Source organism: Micrasema longulum, unplaced genomic scaffold (assembly GCF_059751315.1).
Source record: "Micrasema longulum isolate JH-2025_06_02 unplaced genomic scaffold, ASM5975131v1 h1tg000109l, whole genome shotgun sequence".
NCBI classification, from domain to species: Eukaryota; Metazoa; Arthropoda; class Insecta; order Trichoptera; family Brachycentridae; genus Micrasema; species Micrasema longulum.
Window position 1 is genome coordinate 717,880 of NW_028277315.1, and position 26,979 is coordinate 744,858.

Below are 26,979 nucleotides of genomic sequence, written 5' to 3' on the forward strand. Positions count from 1 at the left end.
TGGCTCCAATACGCAGCATAATATTTAGTTAACATTTTAAAAAGAAAATAGGATAGATATACCTTGATAAAGAATCTTATATAGCTTTGAAACCGGTCGGTAGAAAATAAAATAAAATAAGTGATCAAAAACAAAGTTAGTGCTTCAAATATTACATTTTTATGGATACATATTTATAATATTAATTATTAAACATATTATCCGATCATCGTAGGGCCGTTATAACATTATAACTGACCTCTAATGGCTACCAACTAATTGTGTACGCTAAGTAAAAAATAGTGTGCTCATAGAAAAGTTAAAAACTAAAATAAAATAAACATTATAGACATTTGTAAAACATTAAAAAACATGAATAAAAATCTTAAACGTCAGTAGTAAAAATATTTATATTATACAAAGGTACTTCTTAATATTAATAATGTATTTGAATATTTTCTATTTTTGGCGTCCAAATCAACTGGAAATATTAAAATCGACGAAGAAATAATTTTCTAATAAGTTTTAGTACAAAAGAATCACAGAAAGAGTAAGACCTTATCAAGGGCGTAATGCCGATTAAAAATAAATTGATATGAAAATATATCCGTAATCGCTAATTAAAATCTTAATTTACAATGACAGGACAGTATAAAATTGATAACAGAACTAACATATAACATTAATGACACTCAATATCGTATTGATATAAAATAATAAATGAAATTTACGCAGAAGTTTGTTCATTATTTCTACAGGTATCTTTGACAGGTTTGGCCTTTTTAGATATGAATCCTTCCTCAATGTCCTGCAGTGTTCTTCCCTTAGTTTCAGGCAAGAAAAAGTAAATGGAACATGTTCCTAATAACGCTATTATTCCGTACGTTAAAAACGTTCCTTCTACTCCTAATCCGCTGAACATACTGGGGGCCAATTTCACTACTATGAAGAATGCGATGAAACACATGCAAGTACAGATTCCAGAACCGATTCCTCGTAGATCCACAGGAAAAACTTCTCCCGTCATTACCCAAGGTAAAGGTGTTATTCCTGCAGTTGTAGCTATAATGTAACCGATCAAAAACATCAACGGCACCCACGAAACATCGGCATACTCCGTATAACTCTTGGATGTTATATATCTGAAAGTCGCGAGTCCAAGAAGTGATATGACTGTGAAGGCTCCGCTTGTAATGGCTAACGGGCGTCTCCCCACAGTTCGCAGAAGCACACACGCGATCACAGATACAATTAACCGCACTACATCTATGATCAACATGGCAGCGTACTCGTTAAAACCGCTTCCAAGAGTCGATTTCATAATAGAAACGGAGTAAAAAGCGATTGCGTTTACGCCAGAAAATTGTAGAGTAAAGAAGAATGCGACCATAATTAAAAGTGGCTTGATAAACTCGGGGCGTTTAAATGTTTCCTTCAGGTTTTTTAGTTTTTGTACGCTGAAGAATGGAACTGGTAATCTTGTTTGCATTTCCAAAGCGGCTTCGGCCTGCTTTTTCAACATAGCGTCCAGCTCTTCCAGCGATTTTGGGTCAGCTCCTCGCAACCATTTGAAAGACTTAATCGCTTTTTCAGATTTTCCTTTTGCGGCCAACCAAGACGGACTCTCGGGCACGAAACTCATGATCAGATAGCTAATGAAAGGAAACACAGAACTGATTGCTGCAGTTAGTTGCCAGTGGCAAAACGTTCCTATGATATGAACTATAAGAAGCCCGGCAGATATAGCCAACGCAATTCCAGCTAGCAAAAATCCTCGATACTTTGGATCGCTGATTTCTCCTATATATATTGACCCTACGGGCCCTAATAACCCTACGCAAATCCCCGTGAGAAATCTTCCAGCCAAGAGCTGCGGCAGGTTGGGAGCTGTTGCGATGAGGACCCAGCCGATTACAAAGGGTACCGCGAGGAGTTGATGAGTCAGGCGACGGCCGCACGGTTCCATCATCAGACCAGATATGATGCATCCGGAGAACATTGGAAGGGCAGCCATGGAAGCTGAAATGAAAATAAAAGAATTAATTATGGAGTAAAAAAAATCTAAAAAAGATATGGAGAACGTACATGTAATCTCTTCAGCATTATAGATCATGTCAGATTGTGCGCTTCAGCTCTGCAATTCTCAGTTTAAATTAATTAATTTCTTATTTAACTGCCTGCCAGGAAAAAAAACAGTGTAAAGAAGTAAATTGCCAGCCTACCAGACCATTTAGCAGAATAATATATTTCTGCTTTGACATCAGCTTACTAAATGAGGAATGTTATTATTGTAATTCCAAAAATCAGTAAAAAAATACGGTTTTTAATTAAACAATAAAAAATGTACCCATATACATTGATATAATTATATATATATGTACACTAGATGATGCACTAACCACCAGGCGCGTTCCGCTCATACATACTGTGGATGCGGCGCATCCCTTGACTATTTGAAAATAATAATACGTAGTTTATTATTAACACTAAAAAATATCAAATGAAAATCTTCAAATATTCCTTAAATAATCGCATTCCAATTCCATTTTTCCTATATCGACCTAGGTACTGAAGATCAAGGTACCTTGGTCTTGACAGTATTTGTTATATACGCTGGAATCTGGATACTTTGAGTCCATTCCTATTACAAGTGATCGAATTTCCTCGCAAGCGCATTAAGGTTCATAGCGTTGTCATATTGCTCTACAAGACTCATGTAGATAAGAGCATCCAACTCGTGTAATGCAAAGGAAAAACTACTCTTATAAGATATAGCATAAAGATTTAAACAGCGTATTATAAAAATTTGGCAGAAATCGATGAACATCTCGAGTTTTAGATACTTATAGAAAAATTAAACAGCATTATTTTCGTAATATAATACCTCAAGCGTATTTTATAAAGTGATTCTATGATATATTTATTTTAAATTTTAATTAGATCCAGGCTAAAGCCTTGCGGGACACCCGAAAAAGTATAGAAAAACTCTGACGCGAAAAGACCATAGTGTTCTTTTTGAACTGACAAATGGCTGCGAAACATTTGTGTTAGCAAAAAAATACACAGATTATCAGCGACACAAAAAGCTATGTAAAGGAGACTGCTGGGTATTTAGTTGAGAGACAAAAGAGCTAACACATGGATAAGACCTAAATCAGAGGCCACCGATGTGGTTTACAGGGTTGCCAACCAGAAATGGAGCTAGGCTGACTAAAAAAGTACAGGACAGGCAGAAGAAGTATCGGCAGGCCTCAGACAAGTGGTCTGCTGACATAAGACGGGTTGCAAGAAATGGTTGGATGCGGTTAGATACCATTGAACAAGAGACGGCTGATGATGATGATGCTGCTGATGATATTATTCTAACAAGTTGAACTTCGCGGAAGCTTGTGCGAACAGCAATTTTTAAAAGTAATAATGAGATAAGCAGTATAAAACATAGCATAACGTTATGGTAATAAACGTTTACACAAATATTATTATTTGATAACAAAAAAATTAAGATGTTTTATGTAAATTGTTTAGTAGACTCTCATTTCTACTATCTAAATAATTTTTATTATTCTTCACGTTGAATAAATATTTAGTTCGTTTTTTAAGGTTATTATGATTATTATTTAATCGATTACATCATACTTTTTATTATATGGTTCAGAAAATGATAAATAATAATATTGCGCAAGATCCAATGCAGTTTTTTATACGATGATTTTTGTGCCAAATATAGATAAGGACGAGGTTGTCAATTATTATTTTTTTTTTTAATGTTCGAGATTAGCAATTAGCAAAAATTGACAAATCTGCTTTCCTTCCATCGTTTTACTTTTATTTGCTTTTTATATATCTTTTTTTTTTTTTTCATTACGTATTTTTGTATTATTTAATTTAGTACTCAGTCTTATTTGGCATTTTATTTATTTCTTTTATTTCTTACTATAGTATGGAGTGAGTTTCTAGAAACCATATCTCAATTATGTTTTTATATATATATTCTTGTTCTATTGATTTCAATGATACTATTATTTTTTTCAGAACTAGGTACTATATTTTACTATTATACTTTTATTTTGTTGATTTTAATAATACTGTTATTTTGTTTATTTGAATATGTATGAATCTAAATTTGTATAATTTATATTTTAATATTTATATCTGTTTATCTTTTTTACATTGTATTATTTGGAATTGTATTATTCATTGCTTATACCTTGTTTTTCTGGATTGTTGTTCTATTGCATCACATGTCATTATGATTTAATCTAATTCATTTTATTATATATTTTTAATTGTTAATTATTATGGCTTGACACGGGCACAGACTAAAAAGCCTTAATATGTTTATTAATATTTGAACGAGTGTAATTTTGGATGAATAAATAAATAAATAAATATTTGCTGTTTTACACGGGGCAGTTTCCGTGATTAAAAATTGCGCTTAAGCATGTAGTGTACGTAGATGTATTCGGCGCCATGACAGATAACGGGCAGTTTCACAGTTGACAAAACAAGCTATCTTGTGACGACACATCTACTGACAATTAGCAATAAACTTTCAACTTTATTTAAAACCAAAATAAAACCTAGGATAAAAAAAGTAACAGGCAAAACAAATGAGGCCTGTAAAGTGCACTTTTTTTTATTTTTTTTTATTTGTTTATTTTTTCATACACATATTATTTACAAAGAAATATAATTACAAAAATACACTTTAGAAAAATACATCTTAAAATTAAGCTATAACATGAATTGTAAAAAATGCCCACAAAGACTTCAGCGTCTGAGCGTGGGCCATCCTTTTTTAAAAATTAAAAAGTTAATATCATATATATATGGTATGACATGAACATGAAAAAAAGAAAAGAAAAACTGAATTAACTTATGCTGATATTACGAAAACATGATTTATTTGCAGAATGCATTTATTTTTAATTTTAATTATTTTTTTGAAGAATGTGTCTATCTGTTCCTTCCATGCTGATCCAAGACCTCAAACCTACTTTAAAATGTACCAGTGATTTGATGTTTTGTAGTTCCTCGGTTAGAAGATTGAAGGATCTTGGACCAACATGTAAGGAGTGCCTCTGTGCGAACTTAGTTCTGCATCCTGGAACTGACAGTACACACGGATCTATTACGAATACGATTTAAATTATTACTAAACAATTTCCTATTCAAGTAAACATATTTTATGCACTGAAATAAATGTATATAATTTTCTAAAACTAAGGAGTCCGCTCTCTACGTATAATTTGTCATGTCTTTAGCTCACTCAGAAACATCCTGGACGTTAGCACTCTTAAAAATGTCTACTTTGCGCTTTTTCAATCGGTGGCTGTTTATGGCATAATTGGCTGGGGAGGTTGCTCGACAGTTGTCATGAACCCCCTAATCAAGACGCAAAAACTTATTCTTAGAGTTATGTTTCGGTGCCCTCCGACCTACCCATCTGAACCAATATTTCAATTGTTAAAAGTTCTTGATATTCGTCAAATCTTTATCAAAAATGTATTGACAGTTTTCTGGTCAGGCGACTACGGAAGGAGGTCCCAACAGAATGCCCGTACGAGGTTTTCGCGTAACCTAAACTACTTAATACCGAGAACGCGTACGATGTTTGCTCGGAGACACTTTTCATATATAGCTCCAAGAGTGTTCAACGTCTTGGATGAACATATTAAGTTCTCCAAAACAACGTCTATATTTAAGATGAAGATCCATAACTAGATTGTATCGAGGGGTAGAGACTACTGTATGAGATTGCTTCGGGAATAAATGCATAACATCGCTGCGGTTTTCATTATTATCCATATACGTATATCGTATATGTGTATGTCATCACTGTCATACATATTATTATATAACTTTTGATTCCATTTTCGACTTGTATTATAAATTTTTATTATTTTTATTTTTCTATTATTATTTTGTATATTGTTTTGATTATTTTGCATATTTTTTTTGATTACCTGTATATTATTTTAATATGTCAATAAATATTTTTGATTTATATATCGAAGAGTCCCGACTTAACACGGAATTTTCTAACAAGTTGGGACATAAAAAACATATAATTGTGTCTATGTAAAATTGTGTATTTTGTGCATTAAATAAATAAAAAATAAATAAATAAATAAAATTGATTACTAGGAAATAGTCTATGTTTTTTGTAAATTATTTGAATTATATTTTTCGGTGCAATTTCTATTGAGCGACTATGCGACTTATTTCAGCACTTTGAAGAAAATGAGTTATAAATGCCACATATTTCTTCAAAATATTTTGAACACAATTTTTCGAAGTGAAGAATTAAATTAAGCCATTAAATCCAGTCCAAAAACCAACTTTAAAGTGTGTGTTAGTTATGTGGGGTCAAGTTCACCCGGAAATGAATGCCCGCTGTCAGCTGACCTACGATGGTATTAAGGACAGTGCAGAAACAAAATCACACATTTCTTGTGGGCAAACAATGGATTACCAAAACACCTAAATTATTGCTGACACGTGTCTATATCAGCCATATCGATACAATCGCTGACAGCCAAGGAAGTAGTTCACGAAATGATTTTCCCACTAGGAAGTAAGGTGAACACTGGACAGCATAAAAGCAGCATCTCTTGTAGTTAAATTACTTAGTTCATACAATGCCGTTATTATTTTTATTCTTACAGGGGGTTCAGTGCTATGCAAGCTCCTGACGTCACTGCAAGCCGTGAAGATCTATTGTGACGGGTTCCCGAGAATAGTTCTCGCCCTCTAAGCCCAGGTCTATGAAGAGCCTTGCTACTGTGTGGAAGGCGAGAGTTTACATTTTGCTAAATCTCCCCCTCCAAGCCCAGATCCGTAAAGTATCAGGCTATTAGGTAGGGGGTGAGCTCTTTAACATCCTCAGGGTTAACGAGTGGTGCCCCGAGGATAAGACTCCTTTTATGATGTAAAGCATCACATAATATGGAATGAGAATATGTTAATCCTCACCTGCACTGCAGAATTTACATCTAAAATAATTATAATAAAATTATGAATAAACTTATCAATGAAACTTCTTGGTTTAGTTTTCCTTTTTATTATTTTGACCAACGAGCGCTTTCGCCTAAGTAGGCATCTTCAAGACTGGTGAATTGTTTACAACATTTACAGTTTTTATACTATTCTAAACATATTTTGGAGATAATATCAAATAAGTATTTGAACAGGGGACAGAAACATAAATATTTACAACTAGTTTGCTAAACAGTTAATTTTTGGGAGTTTTTGGACCGAAATTGGGATTAAGCTTTTATTATTTAAAAGGTGGGAAAGGAACTGTTCCTTAAAGCGCTCGTTAGTCAAAATAATAAAAAGTAAAACTAAACCAAGAAGTTTTATTGATAAGTTTATTTATAATTTAACATAATCATCAACTATGGAGTTTTATCAAAAAATATCAACAAAAAACATCAATATTACATCTGGAAGTTTCGGAAAGATTCATTCTAGCGCGGTGTTCGTTCAATAATGCAGTTAGGGAATAGTTTGGACAGCCTCAAATAGTTCTAACATGTAGTTCAGTTCAACACTTATTTTTCCAATTCCATACTTCGCTTTCATACGTAAGGGTGTTGTGTTTACGTGAACTGCTCTTTCAGACACTTATCAAAATAATCAATTGCATTTATCCTTGAGATATATGATTATATCTGTTTATATTATCACTTACGAGAATTGTGAAGTGCGTTTGATTACATTTTTAAATCTTGAAATAGTACACACATAAACACATTTTATGTGTGCACATAAAGAGCAAACGCAGTGTCGACTTTTCTTCATACTTCAGTATTACCGTGTTTTCTCCCTGGATTATGGCACTAGAGCAGTGATTTTTTTACACACTATAGATATTTACAACAGAATTTTCTTTATTGTTTTTTAAATTTTTTTATTGTTTCTTATGGGCGCTAGGACCATCCAAAAACCCTTAAAAGCGTCGAGTTTTATTAGCCATTTTTGTGTGCACGGTATACAAATTAGTGTAATTGTGATTCTCCACTGTAATTAGGCCTCCTGTGCCTCGATTATAAACGCTATCTTCATCTGTATATATCGAGACGGTATACTTAACTTCTGTACTATCTGTATCTTACCTCGGTATGTTCTACCTACTTGTCATATCGACATCATATGATCGAAACAAGCCAATGAAATGACCGCAAACAGTTAGTCCGCGTTCCTCAACATTTAAAATGGTTCTTATTTATATTTTAAATAGGCTTCTTAATAAAAAGTGCTCACTTCAAAGCGATTATAAACTCCAATAAATCCCAATTCAAGCAAAAAAAATGCTCGCTTGAACATGAATTTTGCATGACTTTTGGAAATCACCTAGACGGTACGCTTAACGATCGTCTGTATGTCTCTACCGATCGACTACAAAGCCGGCTCCTTTAACGTCTCGATACATACACTCGGAAAGATAGTAAAACAGATGGAAAAAATATAATAACTAAATTATTTTTTTAGAGTGGTAACTTTCTGACGCGTAAAATCTGTGTCTGACGCCTAGATACTCTTTTTTGTTAATAGGACAGAACCTAACGACATTATTTTCACATCTAGGCGTTCGTTTTATTAAAGTGACAGTTATGTCGGAATTTCATTCTACTTTAAAACATACTTATTTCTCTTTCATATTTTTAATAGGCTTTTAAGAAAAAAAGTGACTACCTCAAAACGATTAAAATTTTTAATAAATCATAAATAAAGGAAAAATTTCTCGGTGGAACAAAATTTTTGACACTTTTAATGCGTAGATGAACGTATCGAGGGGTTCTAGACCCGTCGGTATAAACCGATGTACTTACATCAACACTTGATGGTGCACTATGCGTTTGTAGTCGGTCGGAAGACTTTTATCTTCAACTATGATGTCATTCTGAAGCTATGTCATTTAAGAGCGTAGATGTGTGTCAGTAGTATATCTTTATAATCGCTAAAGGGAATTTATCTTTAACTATACCGTCAAGGTGAAGGTATGGCGTCTTTATCTTCCCATTATAATCGAGGCCCTGGCCTGTTGTGGTGCAAAAAAAATTGGCTATTTGTCCCACAATAACCAATTCGTAACCTACTAAAGCTAGAGATCAATCTCTTAGACAGGTTTGTTGAATGGAACCAAGGAGAGGTTGAAATTCTCTCTCGAATAATTTTATAGAATACTCCCCTTATATTTGATTTAATTCCCATTGTGCTTTCCATTGACTTCTTGCCTCATTCTGGATTCGAGGGGACATCTCCAATCGAGCTACAGTAATTCATTTTATAACCATCGTGCGATATATCAAAAATGACTTAAGTAACATCATTTTAATAATCAAGAAAATAGTCATGGCGTCTGGCAATATATCACTTTTGAACTTAGTGTTCGATAGAAAGTTATTGGTTTAAATGCCGGGAAAAACCGTTAAAACATTTACAAAAGCACGTTTGGACATATATTAAACTAATCCTTTTATACACTATGAAGGTAAGCCGTCCTCCGACATAAAACAACTATTTATTGTAATTTTATTGAAATCGGACATATTAAAGCAATGAAAATAGGAGATTACAAATTTCTTTGCATAATTCAACGAAATAATGTGAAGTTTGGCCACAAATCCAAGGCTGATGGTGAATTTTGATTTAAATATGGTTGTTTTGCTAAAAATTGTGGAGATATTTGAATGGGAAAAAAGATGATGTCATTTTGAAAGTAACTCACAAGAAATTCCTTGCTAGTCAGTTACAGAAACAAATATATAATTCACAATGAAGGTTTAGTGATCCCGACAATATGCATTAAATCTGTGGGTCAGCAGCCATAGATCGGCGACACACACACGTGCCAAATTATTTTACCAGAAATCTAAAGTGTCGATCAAAGAAAGCAACTTAGCATTTTCAGCTTAATACAATCATTATAGTCTGCGAGACTAACTTTTTAGGTCATCATTTCATGGTGCATTAGGCACTGCAATGGTGCACCAAATACAGCGTATTTCCATTATCAGTTACCCTATGATAAAAAATGAACGGGAATTTGGCAAAAACACGTAAAATTTTGATTTTCAATATTTTTTATTATCCCTTGTAAAATACTCGCCATTTGCGACGACACATTTTTGCCAACATTTAATCCAATTGTCCATGCACTTTTTATAGGCCTGAAAAGGTATTGCCTTTAGCTCTCGCAGCGAATTCTCTTTTATGGCATCAATCGTCACAAAGCGCGTTCCTCTTAATGGCAACTTTAGTCTTGGGAAAAAAAAGGCAGACGGGGAATGGTCTGGAGAATTCGTGGCTAATGAGATTAGTCGAATTATCGGCCAAAAATTTCGAAACAATCACCGCTGTATGAGGTCGTCGTGTAAAATCGTGGTGTAACATCCACAAAATTGTCAGTTCTCATTATTTCAGTGTTTTTGGAACAAGGAAGCAAGTCACGCGTTTCTTACCCAAAACATCTTAATGATGAGAATAACACAGCAAGCTTTTGGATTGGTACACATTGATTTTTCAACACGATTTGCTTAGCTGATTCGAAATTTTCTTCGGTACTTGACGTTGCTGGACGTCCAGTATGTTAATCTAAGCATTCATGAAAGCATTAAAACCTCTTTTACCATTCGTATGCCCGTGTTTTCGACATACACGATTCTCCGAAGTCTTTATTCAACATTCCCAATGATTCGGCAAATGAAATTTCACAAGCAACACATAATTTGAGGCACGCTTGTTGTGCCAATTATTTATCCATTGTAAAAATCGCCACACAGCAATTTCTCGGCTCACTCGAACAGATGCTGATAGGACACTGAGCATCCGATCGCCGTCAAACTTCGACAGATTATCAAAAACAGTGCTGTCAACGATTCAAATACCGATCGGTTCAGCGCGAACACTTCGAATCAGTAATTCCCGTTTATTTTTTATCATATGGTACATGAAGGTAAGATGATCAATCTAATGCTTCAGGTGCCAGACCAGGAACAGTGAAATATTGCGGTGAATCTTTAGAATAAATATTTTACGTTGACCCTGCCAGAAATTGAAACTAGGGCCTCAATCATGGTTGGCGTACGCGCAAACACTACTACACTACACTATCAGGCAGACCTATCAAGCATTGATCGCCAAAACACCAAAACCGACAAAAACAATATTTTACAGGAGAATATTATGTGTATAACACAAGCGTTTGTCAATAAAATAGATATCGAAGCATATTAAATGATATTATATTTCATTTACATTTGTTTTTTTTTCTTCTTTTTAATGCTAGTATTTTAACCGTATCTTATTTTGTTTTTAAAATTATAAATGGGATATTCTGTAATTTATTTTTGTTCTTCAATTTTTAATTACTAACGATATATTTTCAAATTTGTATTTAAGCTTCAATTTTTATTATTATCGGTATGTTTTCCAATTTAAATTTTTGTTAAATTTCTTAATTACTAATTTTATATTATGTGTATTTGTGGTTCAATTTTTATTATTATCGGTATGTTTTATAATTTATAATAATTGTGTCTCATTTATTTACTATTAATGGCATATTTTCTAATTTATTTTTATGATTCAATTTTTATTATTATTACTTGCATGTTTTCTAATTTATATTTATTTTGATTTTTTCTGATGTTATTATTATTCTTTGAATTTATTAAGCATCATTTAATGAAATTAAAAATTAAAAAAGAACACAAGAACAAAATAAGGTCCTTCCTAAACACAGGAATTTCCTAGCTAGTCGGGACCTGAAACAAATAAACTCTGTACATTTTAAAACTGTGAAATACTAAAAAAAATAAAACATAAATAAAAAATAGTCAAAACAGAGAGTCATATATTATTGAGGGTTAACATAAGTTTTATCCATTTTTTCCAAATGAAGAGAGCAAAAGTACACAATAAAAAAAATTGCAACAAATTAGTCAATAAGTATTTATTTCTTTTTACCAGATTTTGGTAACACTAAAATAATATTAACTGACATTCAATATATTTTCGAAAATTGCATTCATGTATAAAGTGCACTCCTGTTGGTAAGAAGAGCCGAGTTTGACATTTGCAAAAAGAATTTTACATTTGAAAATAAATTATTTTATGTTTTGGAATTCAACCATAAATATTTGAATACTAATAATTTTTAGATTTAGAATTCAATCATTAACAAGTACCTAGATACCTACTTATCAATGAAAAGACTTTTTCTAAGCTAATACAATAATAGTCGGGTCCGCTAGTAAATAATAAATGTTCAAAACATTAATAGACAGTGGTTTTGGTTAACGGGAGCCCGACTCGCTGGGCATGTTCAAGCAGACATACGTTGTGACAGATTGGGATTACAATCATCTCCGCAGCAAAATGCGACCTGTTGCAATTGCTGAGACGGACGTTCGAGGTACGATGTTCCTCTAATTCATCTAGTATCATCATCATTAGAGAATTAGGCATCCACAAACAGCCTCCAGACTCTTCTTCAGCCGCAAGCTCAAGTCAGGTTCGAGTCCCTTAAGTCTGACGTGAACTGCGGACGAACACACAGCAACGGACGTAAAAGCAATCACAGTATCTTGTACTGCAATTTTTTATATTTTAAATGGCGTATAACTTTTAGCTATAGAATTACAATATACCAGAAGTCGCTTAGAATCAAGTTTGCATTCACCGCACTGGGTCCGAAAATGGCCAAATTCCCCTCCCCTGCACGACATCCCCCCTGCGCGCATGCATGAAGTGGTCACGTAATGTTGACAAACCGCTAACAATATATTATCATAACACAATTATAAGATAGTTTTATTTTATGTTATGTTATGTTTTACCACAAAAAATATTTTACTGACAGTACTATGAAAAAAACTGGTATTTATATTTTATTAGACAAACCTAAAAAAAAAACATTTGATAATTATTTGGTAATTAAGTCAAATTAATACAGTTTAATATTTACACTAAGGCTTGTTAATAGAAAGCTGGGTAAAAAATTCGACTACCCCTGGAAATACTAACAAAACGTCCGCCTTGTTTTATTTAACTATCTGACAGGCGATAAAATAATTGAATCCTTAAATAACATTATTTGCAAATTCGCTACTTAAACGTGAAATATGATCCCACCCCATTCCCTTTTAATCCCAGCAGCATTTTGACACTTAAAACGACACAACACGGCGCAGTTGAATTCAAATCGGCAGTTGCGTACTAAGCGACGTCTATAGAGTAACTAATGGCCAAAACGTAAAACTATTCATTTTTGAGTAGTATTGTCAGTATCAGTTTGATGTGCGTACGCGGTTTGTAGACTATTATAATTGTATGCCTTTAGCATTTTATTTTAATTATGGGACTCATTTTTATATTAGATAAAAAAAACGACACAACTTTTGTTAACACCTAATCGGTACTTGGAGAGCCAAATTTTAATGAGAAAGTTTAGCAGTTTTTTAAAAACATATTTTTTAGTATTTTTATGTATTTTATTATTATCGCTATGATTTTTTAAAGTTTCGAAATTTTGATATTATTCCGCCCGAGACGTCACAAGTATTCATCGGTGAGCTTTGCTGACACTTAAAAATAGAGCCCCGTAGCGTAAAAATACATTAAACATTGAAAAAAACGGGTACCGGAAACCGGAAATCTATCACAACACATGTAATTAAACGCTGTAATTTATTTAGTACAATAGTCCAGAGCTTACTTCTTCCACTCTTTGGCTATGCGGATGTATGTTATCCAGATGCTAACTCTGAATTACTTGATAAGTAAGAACTATTGCAGAATGTTTGTATACGAAATATCTTTGACCTTCGCAAATTCGACCACATAACCAAATATCGCACGCAACTACACTGGCTCAGTATCAGGCATAGAAGAAACATTCACATTCTATCACTTCTTCACAATATCCCACTTGGCCGTTTATCTGAGAGAGCTCTTCCAGCCTCTATCACAACACGGACTATCTCTTCGTTCTAGTAACGAGAGAACCTTTTTGATACCTTTTCATCGCTCTAATTTTCTTGCTTCCTCTTTCACAGTAGTAGCCGCTCGATTGTGGAATAATCTACCCACTAATGTTAGAGACGCCCCTTCTTTATTTACATTCAAGTCAAGATTGAAATGTCACTATCTAAATATTTAAGTTGTTTCTTTATCCTTCTTCTTTCCTTTCCATCCCCTCTCCGCTCTTCATAGTATAGTGTTATTTTTTTTAATCGTTTTATTTTTTTTAATCTTTGTTTTTCATTTTGTATAAAATCGTAAGATTCAATATGTCCATGTACTTGTAATTTTCTCAATCTGAATGATTTGGGTGGGTAGGAAGAAATTGCCTTAAGGCAATATGCCCGCCCTTATATGTACATACATTGTATATGTATATAAAGTGTCAAGTTAATAGAATAAATAATTAACTGTATGATTCTAAAGAACATGACATATTTCAAAGTAGTTTGTTGTGGGAAAATTTCCCATAGCACTGAACCTCCTCATTAAAATGAGTAAGCTTGTTCTGTGAATTAAAATGACCCCTTTATAAGTCTTTTGTCAACAAACATTTGAAAAACTCAAAATATTGTAGTTAAAAATATGCTCATTTTTCATTTTTAACATGTTTAATTGACTCTTTTGCAAAATTAGCTTTATTGCACATTAGTCGTTTTGCATTTTTACTGTCGTTATCAACCTTAAAATGATTATAATTAATAGAAATTCATTTCGACTCACCTCTGCGTAAACAATCAACACGGCAAAATATTGTTTTTTCCTTCCTCAATTTATTGAATAATGAATAAAATTATGGAATCAGCCAAATAAAAACTATTAGTGAAATCAAGGAGTTACTCACCAATCCATGATGATGTGTCTACAGTAAGAGGTATGGGACTATCGGGCAGGGCTAGCTGGGGGAGGAGGGTGGCGGAGTAGCCCGAAGTCATGCCCGCAGAGAGGGTTGCTATTATGGATCCTGATGCGGCAAACGTCTAAAAGAAAACCATTGTGTCAGTCAAAAAAAATAAATTATTATCAAACTCGCAGCTGCGAAATACTCCCGAATAAATTATCTTAAAGATAAAAAAAAAATCAAGAGCGAGTATATTTATATAAAATTTTGAAAAACGAAATATTCCACTAAACCATTGACACATTAATACACAGACATGCCCTGAGCCCTCAAAAGATTCCACTTAACTCATTCCAAACGCGTATTTAGTTTTTCTTCGACAGCCGCTAGCTAGGCGTGAAGTTTAGAATCGAAACAAAAATGAATGTTTGTCTAGTTCTACGTATTGGTATGTTAATATTTATTTAATTCAAGAGTTCGCAACAGTCGAATTTAGAATTAATGATTTTATATAAAAATATTAGGTCAGTTATTTTCCTGCGATCCTCCAGAGTAGGTAAATTAAAAAAGTTTGACAAAGACATGTAGTTGATTTGTTCTATAGGAATATGCAGTTTGAAATTAATGAATCGTAAACATTTTCGTTGGACTCTTTCAACATTATTTATATGAATTTTGTAAAAAGGGGACCATATAGTAGAGTTGTACTCTAATTGGCTTCTAACCAAGGATATAAACAAGAGTTGCATTATTTTAACTGATTCAAAATCCTTTATGGTTCTAAGAATGAAACCCAAAGTTTTCATACTTTTAGAAGTAATGTGGTTGATAATATGTTTTGAATGCATCACGACTGATTCTGAAGTTTACTAGTTGATGTAATAACCCCACGTTATTTTATTTTGTATGACTGTGGTATCAATAAGAAAATAGCATAGAAGACAAAAGAAAACATCATGCAAAATTTACCTGTCGCAAAAGTGGAGAAAACCTCTGATTTGTCGTTGTGCTATCTGCAACTAACGGAAGCTCCTTTTCTTTGGTATTAAATCCTTCCGCAGCAGTCTTTTCAAAAACCAATGACATGTTTTTCTTCAGGTTGGACACACTGGAGTTTTGGGAGGGAATTGCTTCCAAACTTTTTGAATTTGGAAACTCCTCCGATTGCTTTTTGCAGTTTTGAGCCGTGTCATTTTGTTCACTTGACATTTTGATATATTTATGTATCCTATTAAACTAGGACTCGTGTATATATTCTGAAACAATAAAAATAATTTAATTAGCAAAATAGTACATCAAATCATTATATCATCATCACACCCTCATCTGGACCTGTTGGTGCATAGAGCACCGCATTGGTAAACAAAATTAAGTTTATTTTGCAGGGGCGAATCGTCCATATAAGTGATTATGCGCAGCTAACCATTATTTTTGACGATCAATAATATTGTTTTATAGTATTTATATTTATGTAAAAATAGATAAAATAATTGTCATTTGTTTTAAATTAACGGCACCGCTTATTATAGTTCTCGAAAAATATAAATAAAGCGCGCCCAGCGCCCAGTTAATGAAGAAACTGGTCGATTTCTTCATAGAAACATGTATACTGTATTTAAATTCATAAACCCAGTTGCTGTTATTTCCTCTTTAAGTAAGCTTGAAGATTACGGATATAATTCAAAGATCGTCTATTTGAAAAATATCGAACATGATTTCCTAAGGCCTATTTTTCTTTCATATTAAACATTTGACATATAACATAGGACATGTGGCGTTCGAGTGGCCCTTTTTGGCATTATTCATGTCTAGAAAGAGTCGGCATAGAACTTTGTGTTGACATGAAAATAATATTTATATTTAAAAGGTATTTTTAAGTAAACTTTTGTATAAGTATTACATTAAAATAGTCTGAAAATAATGAAGAATATATCTGCATATATCGCGAAGGTAATAATTACTGTTTCAGTTGATTTGATAGATTATTAATTATGTTGTCAACAGCTGATGTTCACAGAACCACAGAAAAAAATTACATTTATTTTTTTATTTTTTTTAAACAGTTCTACATACATATTTTTCGTAAACAGATATAGTGTATAAACTCAGAACTAATTACAGATTTCCACATAGTATACAAAGTTAGTAAAGAAAATATACATATTTTAAAATAAATATATAAATTTATATATTTCTTATACAGGGTGTTCTTTAAACCCTGTCACATCCAAAACCACGATGAGTAGTATGACCAAGAAGACATATTGGCACATTAAAATAAATTTTTAGAACAATTAAAATTAACAGAAATAAAATATTAAAAAAAACAAATTGTTGATTACTTCTGTAAGGGAGAAGCCAGGAGAGGGGAGGGGGAGTCTGATACACCATCAATCACATGGCCACGCCCCCCTCGCTTCTCCCATGCAGAAGTAAGCAACCATTTGCTTTTAAATATTTTATTTTTAAAAAAATTCTGCGTTCTAAATATTGTTATAAATATGCTAATATGTCTTCTTGCCCATACTGATCACCGTGGTTTTGGATGTGACAGGGTTTAAAGAACACCCTGTATATTATGTACTATATGTAGATACAAATTTATTATCATTTTTTGTAGATTACCTATTTAAAAAATCACCACTCGCTACTGGATTTTAAAATTTTTATTTATTTATTCAATTGTAAAAATACACGTGAATAAAAATTCAGATGCATAAAAAAGAAATACACTCAATAAATACGAAAACCTCACTAAGCCACTTTTTGTGGCTTGTTGGTGAAGTTTACCTATATAAATATTAGTCCTGCTTGAAAAAAAATCTATTCATAATTAATTACAGTCAAAATAAGGAGCATTAGTTATGTAATTATCGTGTACTAGCACGAGCCACTGTCGATTTATTTGTGATCCACTGTACCCTGTACCCAGCCTAGAGGACACAGTGGATCATTTCCCATATTTTAATAAAACCGCTGTAATTCTTTATATTGTTAGTGAACTTAAAAAAATACAATGCAGTCCGAATATGCAATAATTATTACGTTACAGCGATACCAAATTTAGCTTTCTTTTTTAAACCATTATATTACAGCCCTACAAAAAAGGGTGATCCACTGTTGGCACTCTGACCCTACATTAAATTAGTTCACAATCCTGCCGTCATAAGAAAGAAGGACGCATCTAACTTTTTTTTTTTTCGAAAATGAGTTAAATACATATTCAGAATCAGGAAAAAATACGCATCTACTAAAAATACATCTATCTTCCTAAAATAACCACAACCCTATTATTTTCACTAATAAATTAGACTTAACTGCAAAAAGTCTTGAAGATTACTAAATATAAAAGGCTGTTCTGACTTATATAATTATTAAAGACTGATTAAAATACTTATTTTTTCTTCTATTCCGCTTTTAAAAACATCTGAAATGAATGTATCTTCTTGTTTTCAATTACATTTAAGATTTGCTGGTAATTTCGAAGTTAATTGATTATTAGGTCGGCGTTACTAGTTTGAAAAACAGTAAAGGGCCAGTAACGTCTATTTTATTTATTTGAGTAGAATCAATCGGCATTTTAACACTAAAAAAGAAAGACGTTTACTTAATTACTAAATAAAAAGGGCGTTTCTAGCTAGAAACGTGTTTACATTGAAGTATAACATATATTCTTTTATTTTTTTACTAAAAAGAAGATGAAAATGTTAATTTTTAAATACATAACGTAAAATTTATTAAAATAAAAATATATATTCCGTTAGGGCAAACCATAATACATACTGTCGCATAATAATGTAATGAATTTTTGTAGTATTTTTCACACAGCGAATTTTTCAATCGTCCTTCTTTCTTACGACGGAAGAATAGAACATATTAGCAGTAAATATAGAACGGCTCTTTTCCTGTATTTCATTGGTAATAGTTCTACGTAACTATTTGTAACTATTGTTAAGAATTGTTTAAACTTCTTTATTAGTTAACAAAATACAACAGGGATGGAGAATATTTTAAATAAGGGAATATGGAAATCTAGGCATTTACAGGGCTTATGATCATTGTTAGTGTTTTATTTTTCTTTTTTTGTTTCTTTTCTTGAATTAATTAATTTATTTTATTTTATTTTTATTTTTTAATTATTTTATAAAGATATACTAATTTCACAATAAAATTAGTACATATAGAACGGCTCTTCTCCTGTATTTCATTGGTAATAGTTCTAGGTAACTATTTGTTACTATTGTTAAAAATTGTGTAAACTTCTTATATAAGTACAAAATATTTCTCTTTATCTTTTTTTTTACATCATTATATATATTTTTACATAAATATATACTATTTACCTAAGTATAAGTTTTAAATAATAATACATACATTTTTTTTTTTAGTTTAATGTTATTCAAAAATGTTTTCTTAGTTTTTTTTTAAACTGGTTCAAAGTATTTCTAATACCAAATTTTATTTTTTTATCGATAATTCTATAACTGGTAATATTTTATTATTTTATATAGTTTACCCTTTTAGACTTTCATTTACATTTTTTTTTTTTTACATTTACATTTTTTTTTGCACCACAACAGGCCAGAAGGCCTAATTACAGTGGTGATTACATCACAGAGCACCCAGGCTTGAGAAAAATCACATTTTAATTTTTGTGTTCTCACCGGGAATCGAACCCGGAACCTTCCGTGCGTGAGTCAAGCATCTTGACCACTACACCACGGAGGCCGCCAATTAATTTGTTAATTAATAATATTGTTTTAAATGCTCTGTATTACTTATAATTATGCTTACATGTATGTATATTTAATTGTATTTGTAACTAATATGTAAAAGGCACTAAGTGCCGTTTATTTCAATAAAATAAAAATATATCAAGTCTAAAATCTATCTCCTAAATTCCAATTTATCTAGACCGAAATGTTCTAGGCGCTGATCATAAGACTGAGGGGTACTGCCCTGGATACATTTAAATGTTACGATACGAAGAAATTTTTTAAATTTTTTAAATTTTGTGTTATTTAGAAACGTCATGTATTCTGCTCACTTAGGAACATCATGGAATTGGCACTCTCAGAAATGTGTATTTTGCTCTTTTCCAGTCGGTGGTAACCTCTGGTATAGTGGGCTGGGGAGGTTGCGCTGCGTCTATAATAAACCCCCTAATAAACGTACAAAAATTAATACTAAGAGTGATGCTGTGTTGTCTTCCCACTTTCCTATCTGAGACATTGTTCCAATTATGAAGGTCTGGACATTAGTCCTTTTTTTAAGAGTCATTGACACATTTCTGGTCATGCGGTCGCAAGAGTAGATCACAGCGAAATGCTCGTATGAGGTTTTCCTGTAATTTAAATTATTTAATACCAAAAACGCGTACGACGTTTGCTCAAATGAATTCTCCTTTGCGGCCCTAAGAGTGTTCAACGTCCTGGATGAACATATGAAGTTCTTCAAAACGAACGCTATTTTCAGAAAGAGAGTACCCGTTTGGATGTTGTCTAAGGGAAGAGACCATTGCAGGAGACTGCTGCGAGATATTGCATAGATTTATTTTCTATTAACACTTTGAGCACCGGCCGAATACACAAAGAATTTACTCTGTGCCGGCCTATTTTTGTGAAATTTCATGCTTTATTAAGGGTTTCTTAAACGTGTCATAATTATTAAAATACTAGATTAAATCAATTCTTACCTCTCATATTTATTTGAAATAATTTAATAAGTCATTTTTGTATGATAGTTTTGCCAGCATTGGTTTTTATGGAGAGCCACATTACAATGTTCGCACACATACCTACAGCGTCTCACTCCTTTTTTTGTGCTTTGTATCCCGGAGCCGTGTAAACACGTGCTTATAATAACCATGCGTTGTGTCCCGGTCCCGTGTTTTAACGTAGTTTACCAGCAGCGAAAAAGTACTAATAAAAGTCACTAGATGTCAATAAAATGCACTTTTTTGAACAACTGGTAAATCACGTGAAACACGGGACCGGGACACAACGCGTGGTTATGTAATCACGTGTTTACACGGCTCCGGGATACAAAGTGTTAAGCATGTTGTTTAGATGTTTATTGAAATACGAGTATATGTTTATGTTAAATAATAAATATTTTTTTTATTTTGGCTATTATTTAATAATGTACACGCTTCCACTCTTCATTTTGTTGTCTCTTAACTCAGCACAGGGCTATTGGCCTCGTAGAGTTAGTGATACGTTTTTGTTTTTTTTTGTAATACATATGTATTTGTATAAATAAATAATTAAACATGAAAATATTAATATTAATGATGACAATTTGTGTACATACATAAAAATATTAAATAAATAAATGGCAGCCATGAGACTAAAATTTTAAAACTGGGTCATTGTTAATAATACGAAAGAGTTCCATATAATTTATTAAGTTAATCACGAACATCAAACGAATATTAATATTAAAATTAATTGATTAACACATCAAGCTTATAACACCTTCTGAATTTTTATGACTGTCCTTGACGGATCATTCCGTGTTTTTGACTGCAAACATAATTTAATTGGATAGTTTATTTTATATTAATTATTTTGCTACTTTTAATAAATTAATTCACTGAATAATTAATTATATTTATTATAAATAGAAGAATTTAAATGCATCCGTACTCGTTTTAACTGCACACTATTTTAAAAAAAAAAGCTGTAACAGCCTCAAGAAAATTAAACTGTATTATTGATATTAAATAAAGCTGCTTTTAAAAATAACAGCTTAAAAGCCACCTCCTCATTTTCTCTTGAAAAACAAAAAAAAATGGTTTTATGAAACTGTTTCTTTAAAAAAAACCGTTTTCAGGCTTGTGTTGCAAAACCATGGCCACTTTCCTCACGAATATTAAAAATTGATAAATTAACCGTTTTATAGAGCAGCGTGAAAGACCAAACCACGGACACCTCCCCCCCCCCCCCTTCCATCGCCAAATGAATATTTAAAACTGTTTCTTAAATAATTTAATGTAATAAAGTTTGATTAATGCTTGTAAAACTGCAGTTTCTTGTACCAGATTTATTGCTCAAGCTGCTCTAAAAACTGTCATTTAGAAACAGTTAAATTTGCTACTGCTACTTCTTTCAATATTTATTTTAAAAGTTTCATTGATAAACCTTTACGGGTTACATACATTGAAAAAATAGTTTTACTTTTGAAATTCACATTCTACCGTTAATGATATTATTTTTAACGTCTTTTGTAAAGGTTGTCTGAGTCTTTTGCTTAGTTTTGTCTGGTAGTTTATTGTAAAATTTCAGTCCGTGGTTTATTAGTCTCGCCTGTCCTTGTCTTGTTTTAGAAAGTTGTTTATAATATTTTTCTGATATTCTCGTATTATGTCCATGTTGACTACAATTTTTTGCAAGTTTTAGTTCTTCGTTTACAATTACATTAGTGGCCAATTTATGGATAAATTTTAATGATTTTAGTTGAAAGAGTTAAGTTATATTTAATTGCTTAGTTTGTTTAAAAAGTTCTCTAGTTGCTGTTAGATAGGGAAGGTCATATATTAACTTTAATATTTTATTTTGCTGTCTTTGTGGTCTGTTTATGGCATTTTGATTTCCTGTTCCCCATAGTAGTTGTATATAACATATTAAGTTTTTACATAGGCTTCATGCATTAGAATTTTTTCCGTTTTTGGAACAACGTTTTTGATTTTTTTTTTAAATACTCGATAATGTCACGACTTTGATAATTAAATTACTAATATGAATTTCCCATGTAAATTGTCTATCTATTGTTAGTCCTAAATATTAAACATGTTCAACTTCAGTTAGTCGTTCATCATTATTAAGTTTTTTTTCTTCGTTTCCTCATTAAGGTTTTTTAAAAAAAAAACACAGATATTTTTTTATAATCATTGATCAATAAGTCCACTTATATTCACTACGCACTCTCGCATGCACACAATACTCACACACCCATACACATATACACACACCCTCACACACCCTAATTAACATGTACAACAATAATAAAACGGATACACTAAATAAGAGTACGCATTGTTTTTTATTTATGTTATTTTATTGCTATATTGACTATTATTACTGTAATTTATTGATATACATTCAAAAAAGCTTATTACTACTACGAGACTTTATTGATAATCTAGTAAAATTATATTTGATTGTATAAATTGCATCTATCTTAATTAAATTTTATTAAAATTAATCTGTTATAAATTCTAATAAACTGCTTTAATAACATATTATAAAAACTAAATTTTGGTCTTTATACAATTTTTAATTTTTCTTTTGTGACTATTGGTGTTTAAATATAATTGGTGAAAGATGTTTAGTGTTATTATTTATTATTTTATAAATTGTATTTATATTGTGATATCTTTTACTTTTATTTTTATTTATTTATTTTACTTTTTGTACATAATGTTATTTGTACATTGGTGGGCTTATTGCCAAATGGCAATTTCTTTCAACCAACCAATAAAATAAAGGTTTTATTTTTATAATTCAAGTTACAGAACATATTCAATAGAAAAAAAGATTAAAAAGCTAAAAGTATATAAAAATAGAAATAAACGTATTTGTTTATAAATTACCTTAAATCAAAACTATTACTCAATGGGAAAAAGGAACAAAGAGGAAAGAGGAAAAAGGAAAGGAGGAGAGATTAAGGAAGAGAAAGGAGATGTTTTTTTTAACGTAATTTAAACAGAGATAATGTAGTAACATCTTTGATGGTGGGTGGGAGATGATTCCACAGTCGAGCCGCATGGACACTATATGAGTTAGAGAAGAAAGAGGAATTGTGGATGGCTATTAAGAGAGTGCCTTGAGAATTAGAACGAAGAGGTAAACCAGGAACTGATAAGCGTTGAAATTTTTCACGCAGGTATATAGTAGCGTTAGGACTATTGTACAGAAGTGAGAGGGAGTGATAGTCTCTCTGCTGTCTAATTTTGAGCCATTTCAGTTGCCTACGATAATCAGAAATGTGGTCATATTTCCTAAGACTAAAAATGTACCTTATGCATGTATTCTGAAATCGTTCAAGTTTATCTAGTTGCTCACAGCTTAATCAATCGTGGAAACATCAGCGTAATCTAGAATGGGTAGTAGTAATGCTTGTACAAGGGTGCATTTAGTATTAATGGGTAAGAATTTTTGCAACCTTCTAAGTGAGTGTAGACTGAAAAATATTTTGCGGCTTAACTAATTAGTATGAGCTCGCCAGCAGAGATGTTCATCCATTTGTACTCCTAGATTTTTTACGGATTTCCTGTATTTACTGTTTGTGAACTGAAAATAAATAATTTATGTGAGCATCTAATTTGCTAGTGCTACTTCTTTTAAATAACCGAAACGCCCATCTACGGTTAGGAGGCGAGGAATCTTTTTTTTTAGATAAGCTCAGTAGCATGAAGGTTGGTAAAAAAAAAATGGCTTTTAATCTGAACAGTTGATCTAATAAAGTTTGGATGCTTTTTGAAGGAAGAATAACTTTGACAAAAAGCAGTACCCGAGATATTGGAGCATCAGCAAAGTCTGCCTGCCTATAACGAATAATTATTATAATAATGATCGGCCATAAGCCCTGTAAATGCCTAGACATCCATAATCAGTTTTAGAATGTTATGTTGTACAATGAATTTCAAATACACGAGACTTATTTAACGTTCTTCATTTTAAAAAAACGTTTTTTTATCACGGTGATTGGCTGGATTCGAGGTAGGTATGTAAATGCGCAGAAGGTGTGCGCGGTAGTTGATGACGTAACGAATCAGAGAAGGAATAAGCCTCTACTTTCTACTGCCTTCGTCATCCAAGATAATTTTGCAACTCTAAGCTAAATCACTGTTTTGTTGCAATCCATTAAACTCATTTGGACCCGATAAATTAATCAACTAATTTACTTAAAGACAGTTTATTACACATTATTTAAAAACGTCAACAGATAAAATAATTGAAAAAATATAGATGATCAAATTTGGGCAGAATGGTGAATGTTACACAGTGTATAAAGTAGCCACTGACATTTATTTGTTTGTTTATAAATACACCTGGTCCATGAAGAAGTATAAAAATTCAAAAATAAACATTTCAGGCGTTGCCTAGTATGTGGGTGATATAATTAAATCAGAAGAATCTCACCCGTATAAATAAGGGTTTCAGCTCTTTACTTCAAAAACATTAACAGATGAAAGAATTGAAGGAATATAGATTTTCAAATATGTGCAGAATGGTGAGTGTTACACGGTGTGTAAAGTGGCCACCTTAATCAGCCAATGACACTCTAGACTAGAGACTTATATATTACCTTCTATAAAATGTTCTTCATCATCATCTCTGTTGTAATATGTTATCATTATTTGAGACATAAGTCCCAACTCCATGGGACTAAAAGTCCTATCCCTGATGGGACGAGCAATTAGTTGACACGGAGCCATGAATATATCATCATAAATATTTTATAAGATCAGAAATACAACAATAATAATAACAATAAAAAATCAAATACATGGCACATCAATATGGCAAACAGTAAACTCAAACATTTGGAATATCATCAAGGAGTTTCCCACTCAAATTCCTCCCACTAAGAAAATCCAGTCCTTAACTCCTCTCTTGAAAATAGTTTTTGTCCTTGAGAGCTTAATACGCTATTTCAAAATATTGAACACTCAAGGTGCGATAAAGGACATATGTCTCTAAAGCTAGGGTTTCCTAGGACAGCGGTGCCCGTATTTTAACGGCCGTAGTGAACGGTGATGCAGTGGACAGCCGTCGTAGAGGTGACTAGAGTGTGGTTTTCTAGGAAAACGGTGTTATCAACACCATTTAACACCGTTTTCCTAGGAAACCACTCTCTAATCACTTTTACGATGGCTGTCCACTGCATCACCGTTCACTACGGCCGTTAAAATACGGGCACCGCTGTCCTAGGAAACCCTAGCTTAAGCAAAAGCCGTACAGGTTTTGGGTATGGCATAATTTGTGCTCTGGGAAAACCTCGTACAAACATTTTGCTGAGATCTCTCCTTATTGTTAGACCAGAAGTGTGTACCATTACTAATTAATCGTGAAAAACAGCACTTTTAGAAGAATTAAGGCTACCAAAATGGCAGTTTTAGTGATATCGCCATATTACTAAATCAAAAACATTAATTTAAACGTAGTCAAGTCTATTAAGGACCATGGACTGTAAACAAACCTAATGAACATATTGATACTATGATTAATAAGTCCCTATAACTCTTGTATTGTTTACGGTGATTCTAAACAAAAATATGAAACAAATTATTTATAGATGTCACTTTTTATTGAAAAATGCCATTTTTACGTTTATTTTCAATGGAAATTTTACATAACTTGGTTTGCGGAAACAATATAATTCAGGTTTTTTTTACAAAATGGTGTACAAAACAAAAAATAACTTATCTTATTTTTTGTTTTGTTCACCATTTTGTTAAAAGAGCCATAATTATATTGTTATATTATTTATTACAATTAATATAGCGTTAAATTTACGCAAACCAAGTTTCGTAAAATTCACAATGAAAATAAACGTAAAAATGGCATTTTTCAACCAAAAAATATATAAGCGCCATCTATGAATAATTAGTTTCATATTTTCGTTCAGACACTTTCCATTATGTTGTTTCCCAACTCAGCACAGGGCTCTTGGCCTCAGAGAGTTCGGGATACGTTATTATTTTTTTTTTCTAATATACGTATTTGTGTTGATAAGATCAAGAAAGGGTCTCTGAGATGGTTTGGTCACGTAGAAAGAATGGACGACGAAAGAATGGTAAAACAAGTATATATGGCGAAAATGAACGGCAACGTTAGACGAGGACGACCAAGGAAGACGCGGCATGATCAGATAAACCAAAATCTTAAGTCTGGTCATGTCAAAAGCAGGCAGAACCGAAGGGCATGTATGACAAGATGTATGAATGTGGAAGAGGCTAGGATTGTATGCCAGGATAGACGTGTGTGGCGGTCCATTCTCTCTGCCTACCCCTACGGGGAAATGGCGTGATGGTAGTAGTAGTAGTGTAAATAAAAAAAAAAGTAACTTTCTATTCTGTCTACACATTAAAAATGTTTTTAAATTACTTAATATGTTAAAAG

At 32.3% G+C, this 26,979-nt stretch overlaps 1 protein-coding gene across 1 annotated transcript in view; it reads right to left on the reverse strand.

Annotated features, from left to right (window-relative positions):
- Window positions 1–434: 434 nt before the first annotated feature.
- The window catches only part of LOC148284572 (trehalose transporter 1-like protein), a 46,975-nt gene continuing 20,430 nt past the window's right edge, over window positions 435–26,979 (reverse strand). Inside the window, exons 2-4 of the mRNA XM_088238179.1 lie at window positions 15,821–16,107; window positions 14,855–14,990; window positions 435–1,998 (exon numbers count right to left, since the gene is read on the reverse strand). Coding sequence (XP_088094305.1) covers window positions 707–1,998; window positions 14,855–14,990; window positions 15,821–16,060 — 1,668 coding nt within the window. The 5' untranslated portion in view covers window positions 16,061–16,107 and the 3' untranslated portion in view covers window positions 435–706. The remainder of the gene's footprint in view (window positions 1,999–14,854; window positions 14,991–15,820; window positions 16,108–26,979) is intronic.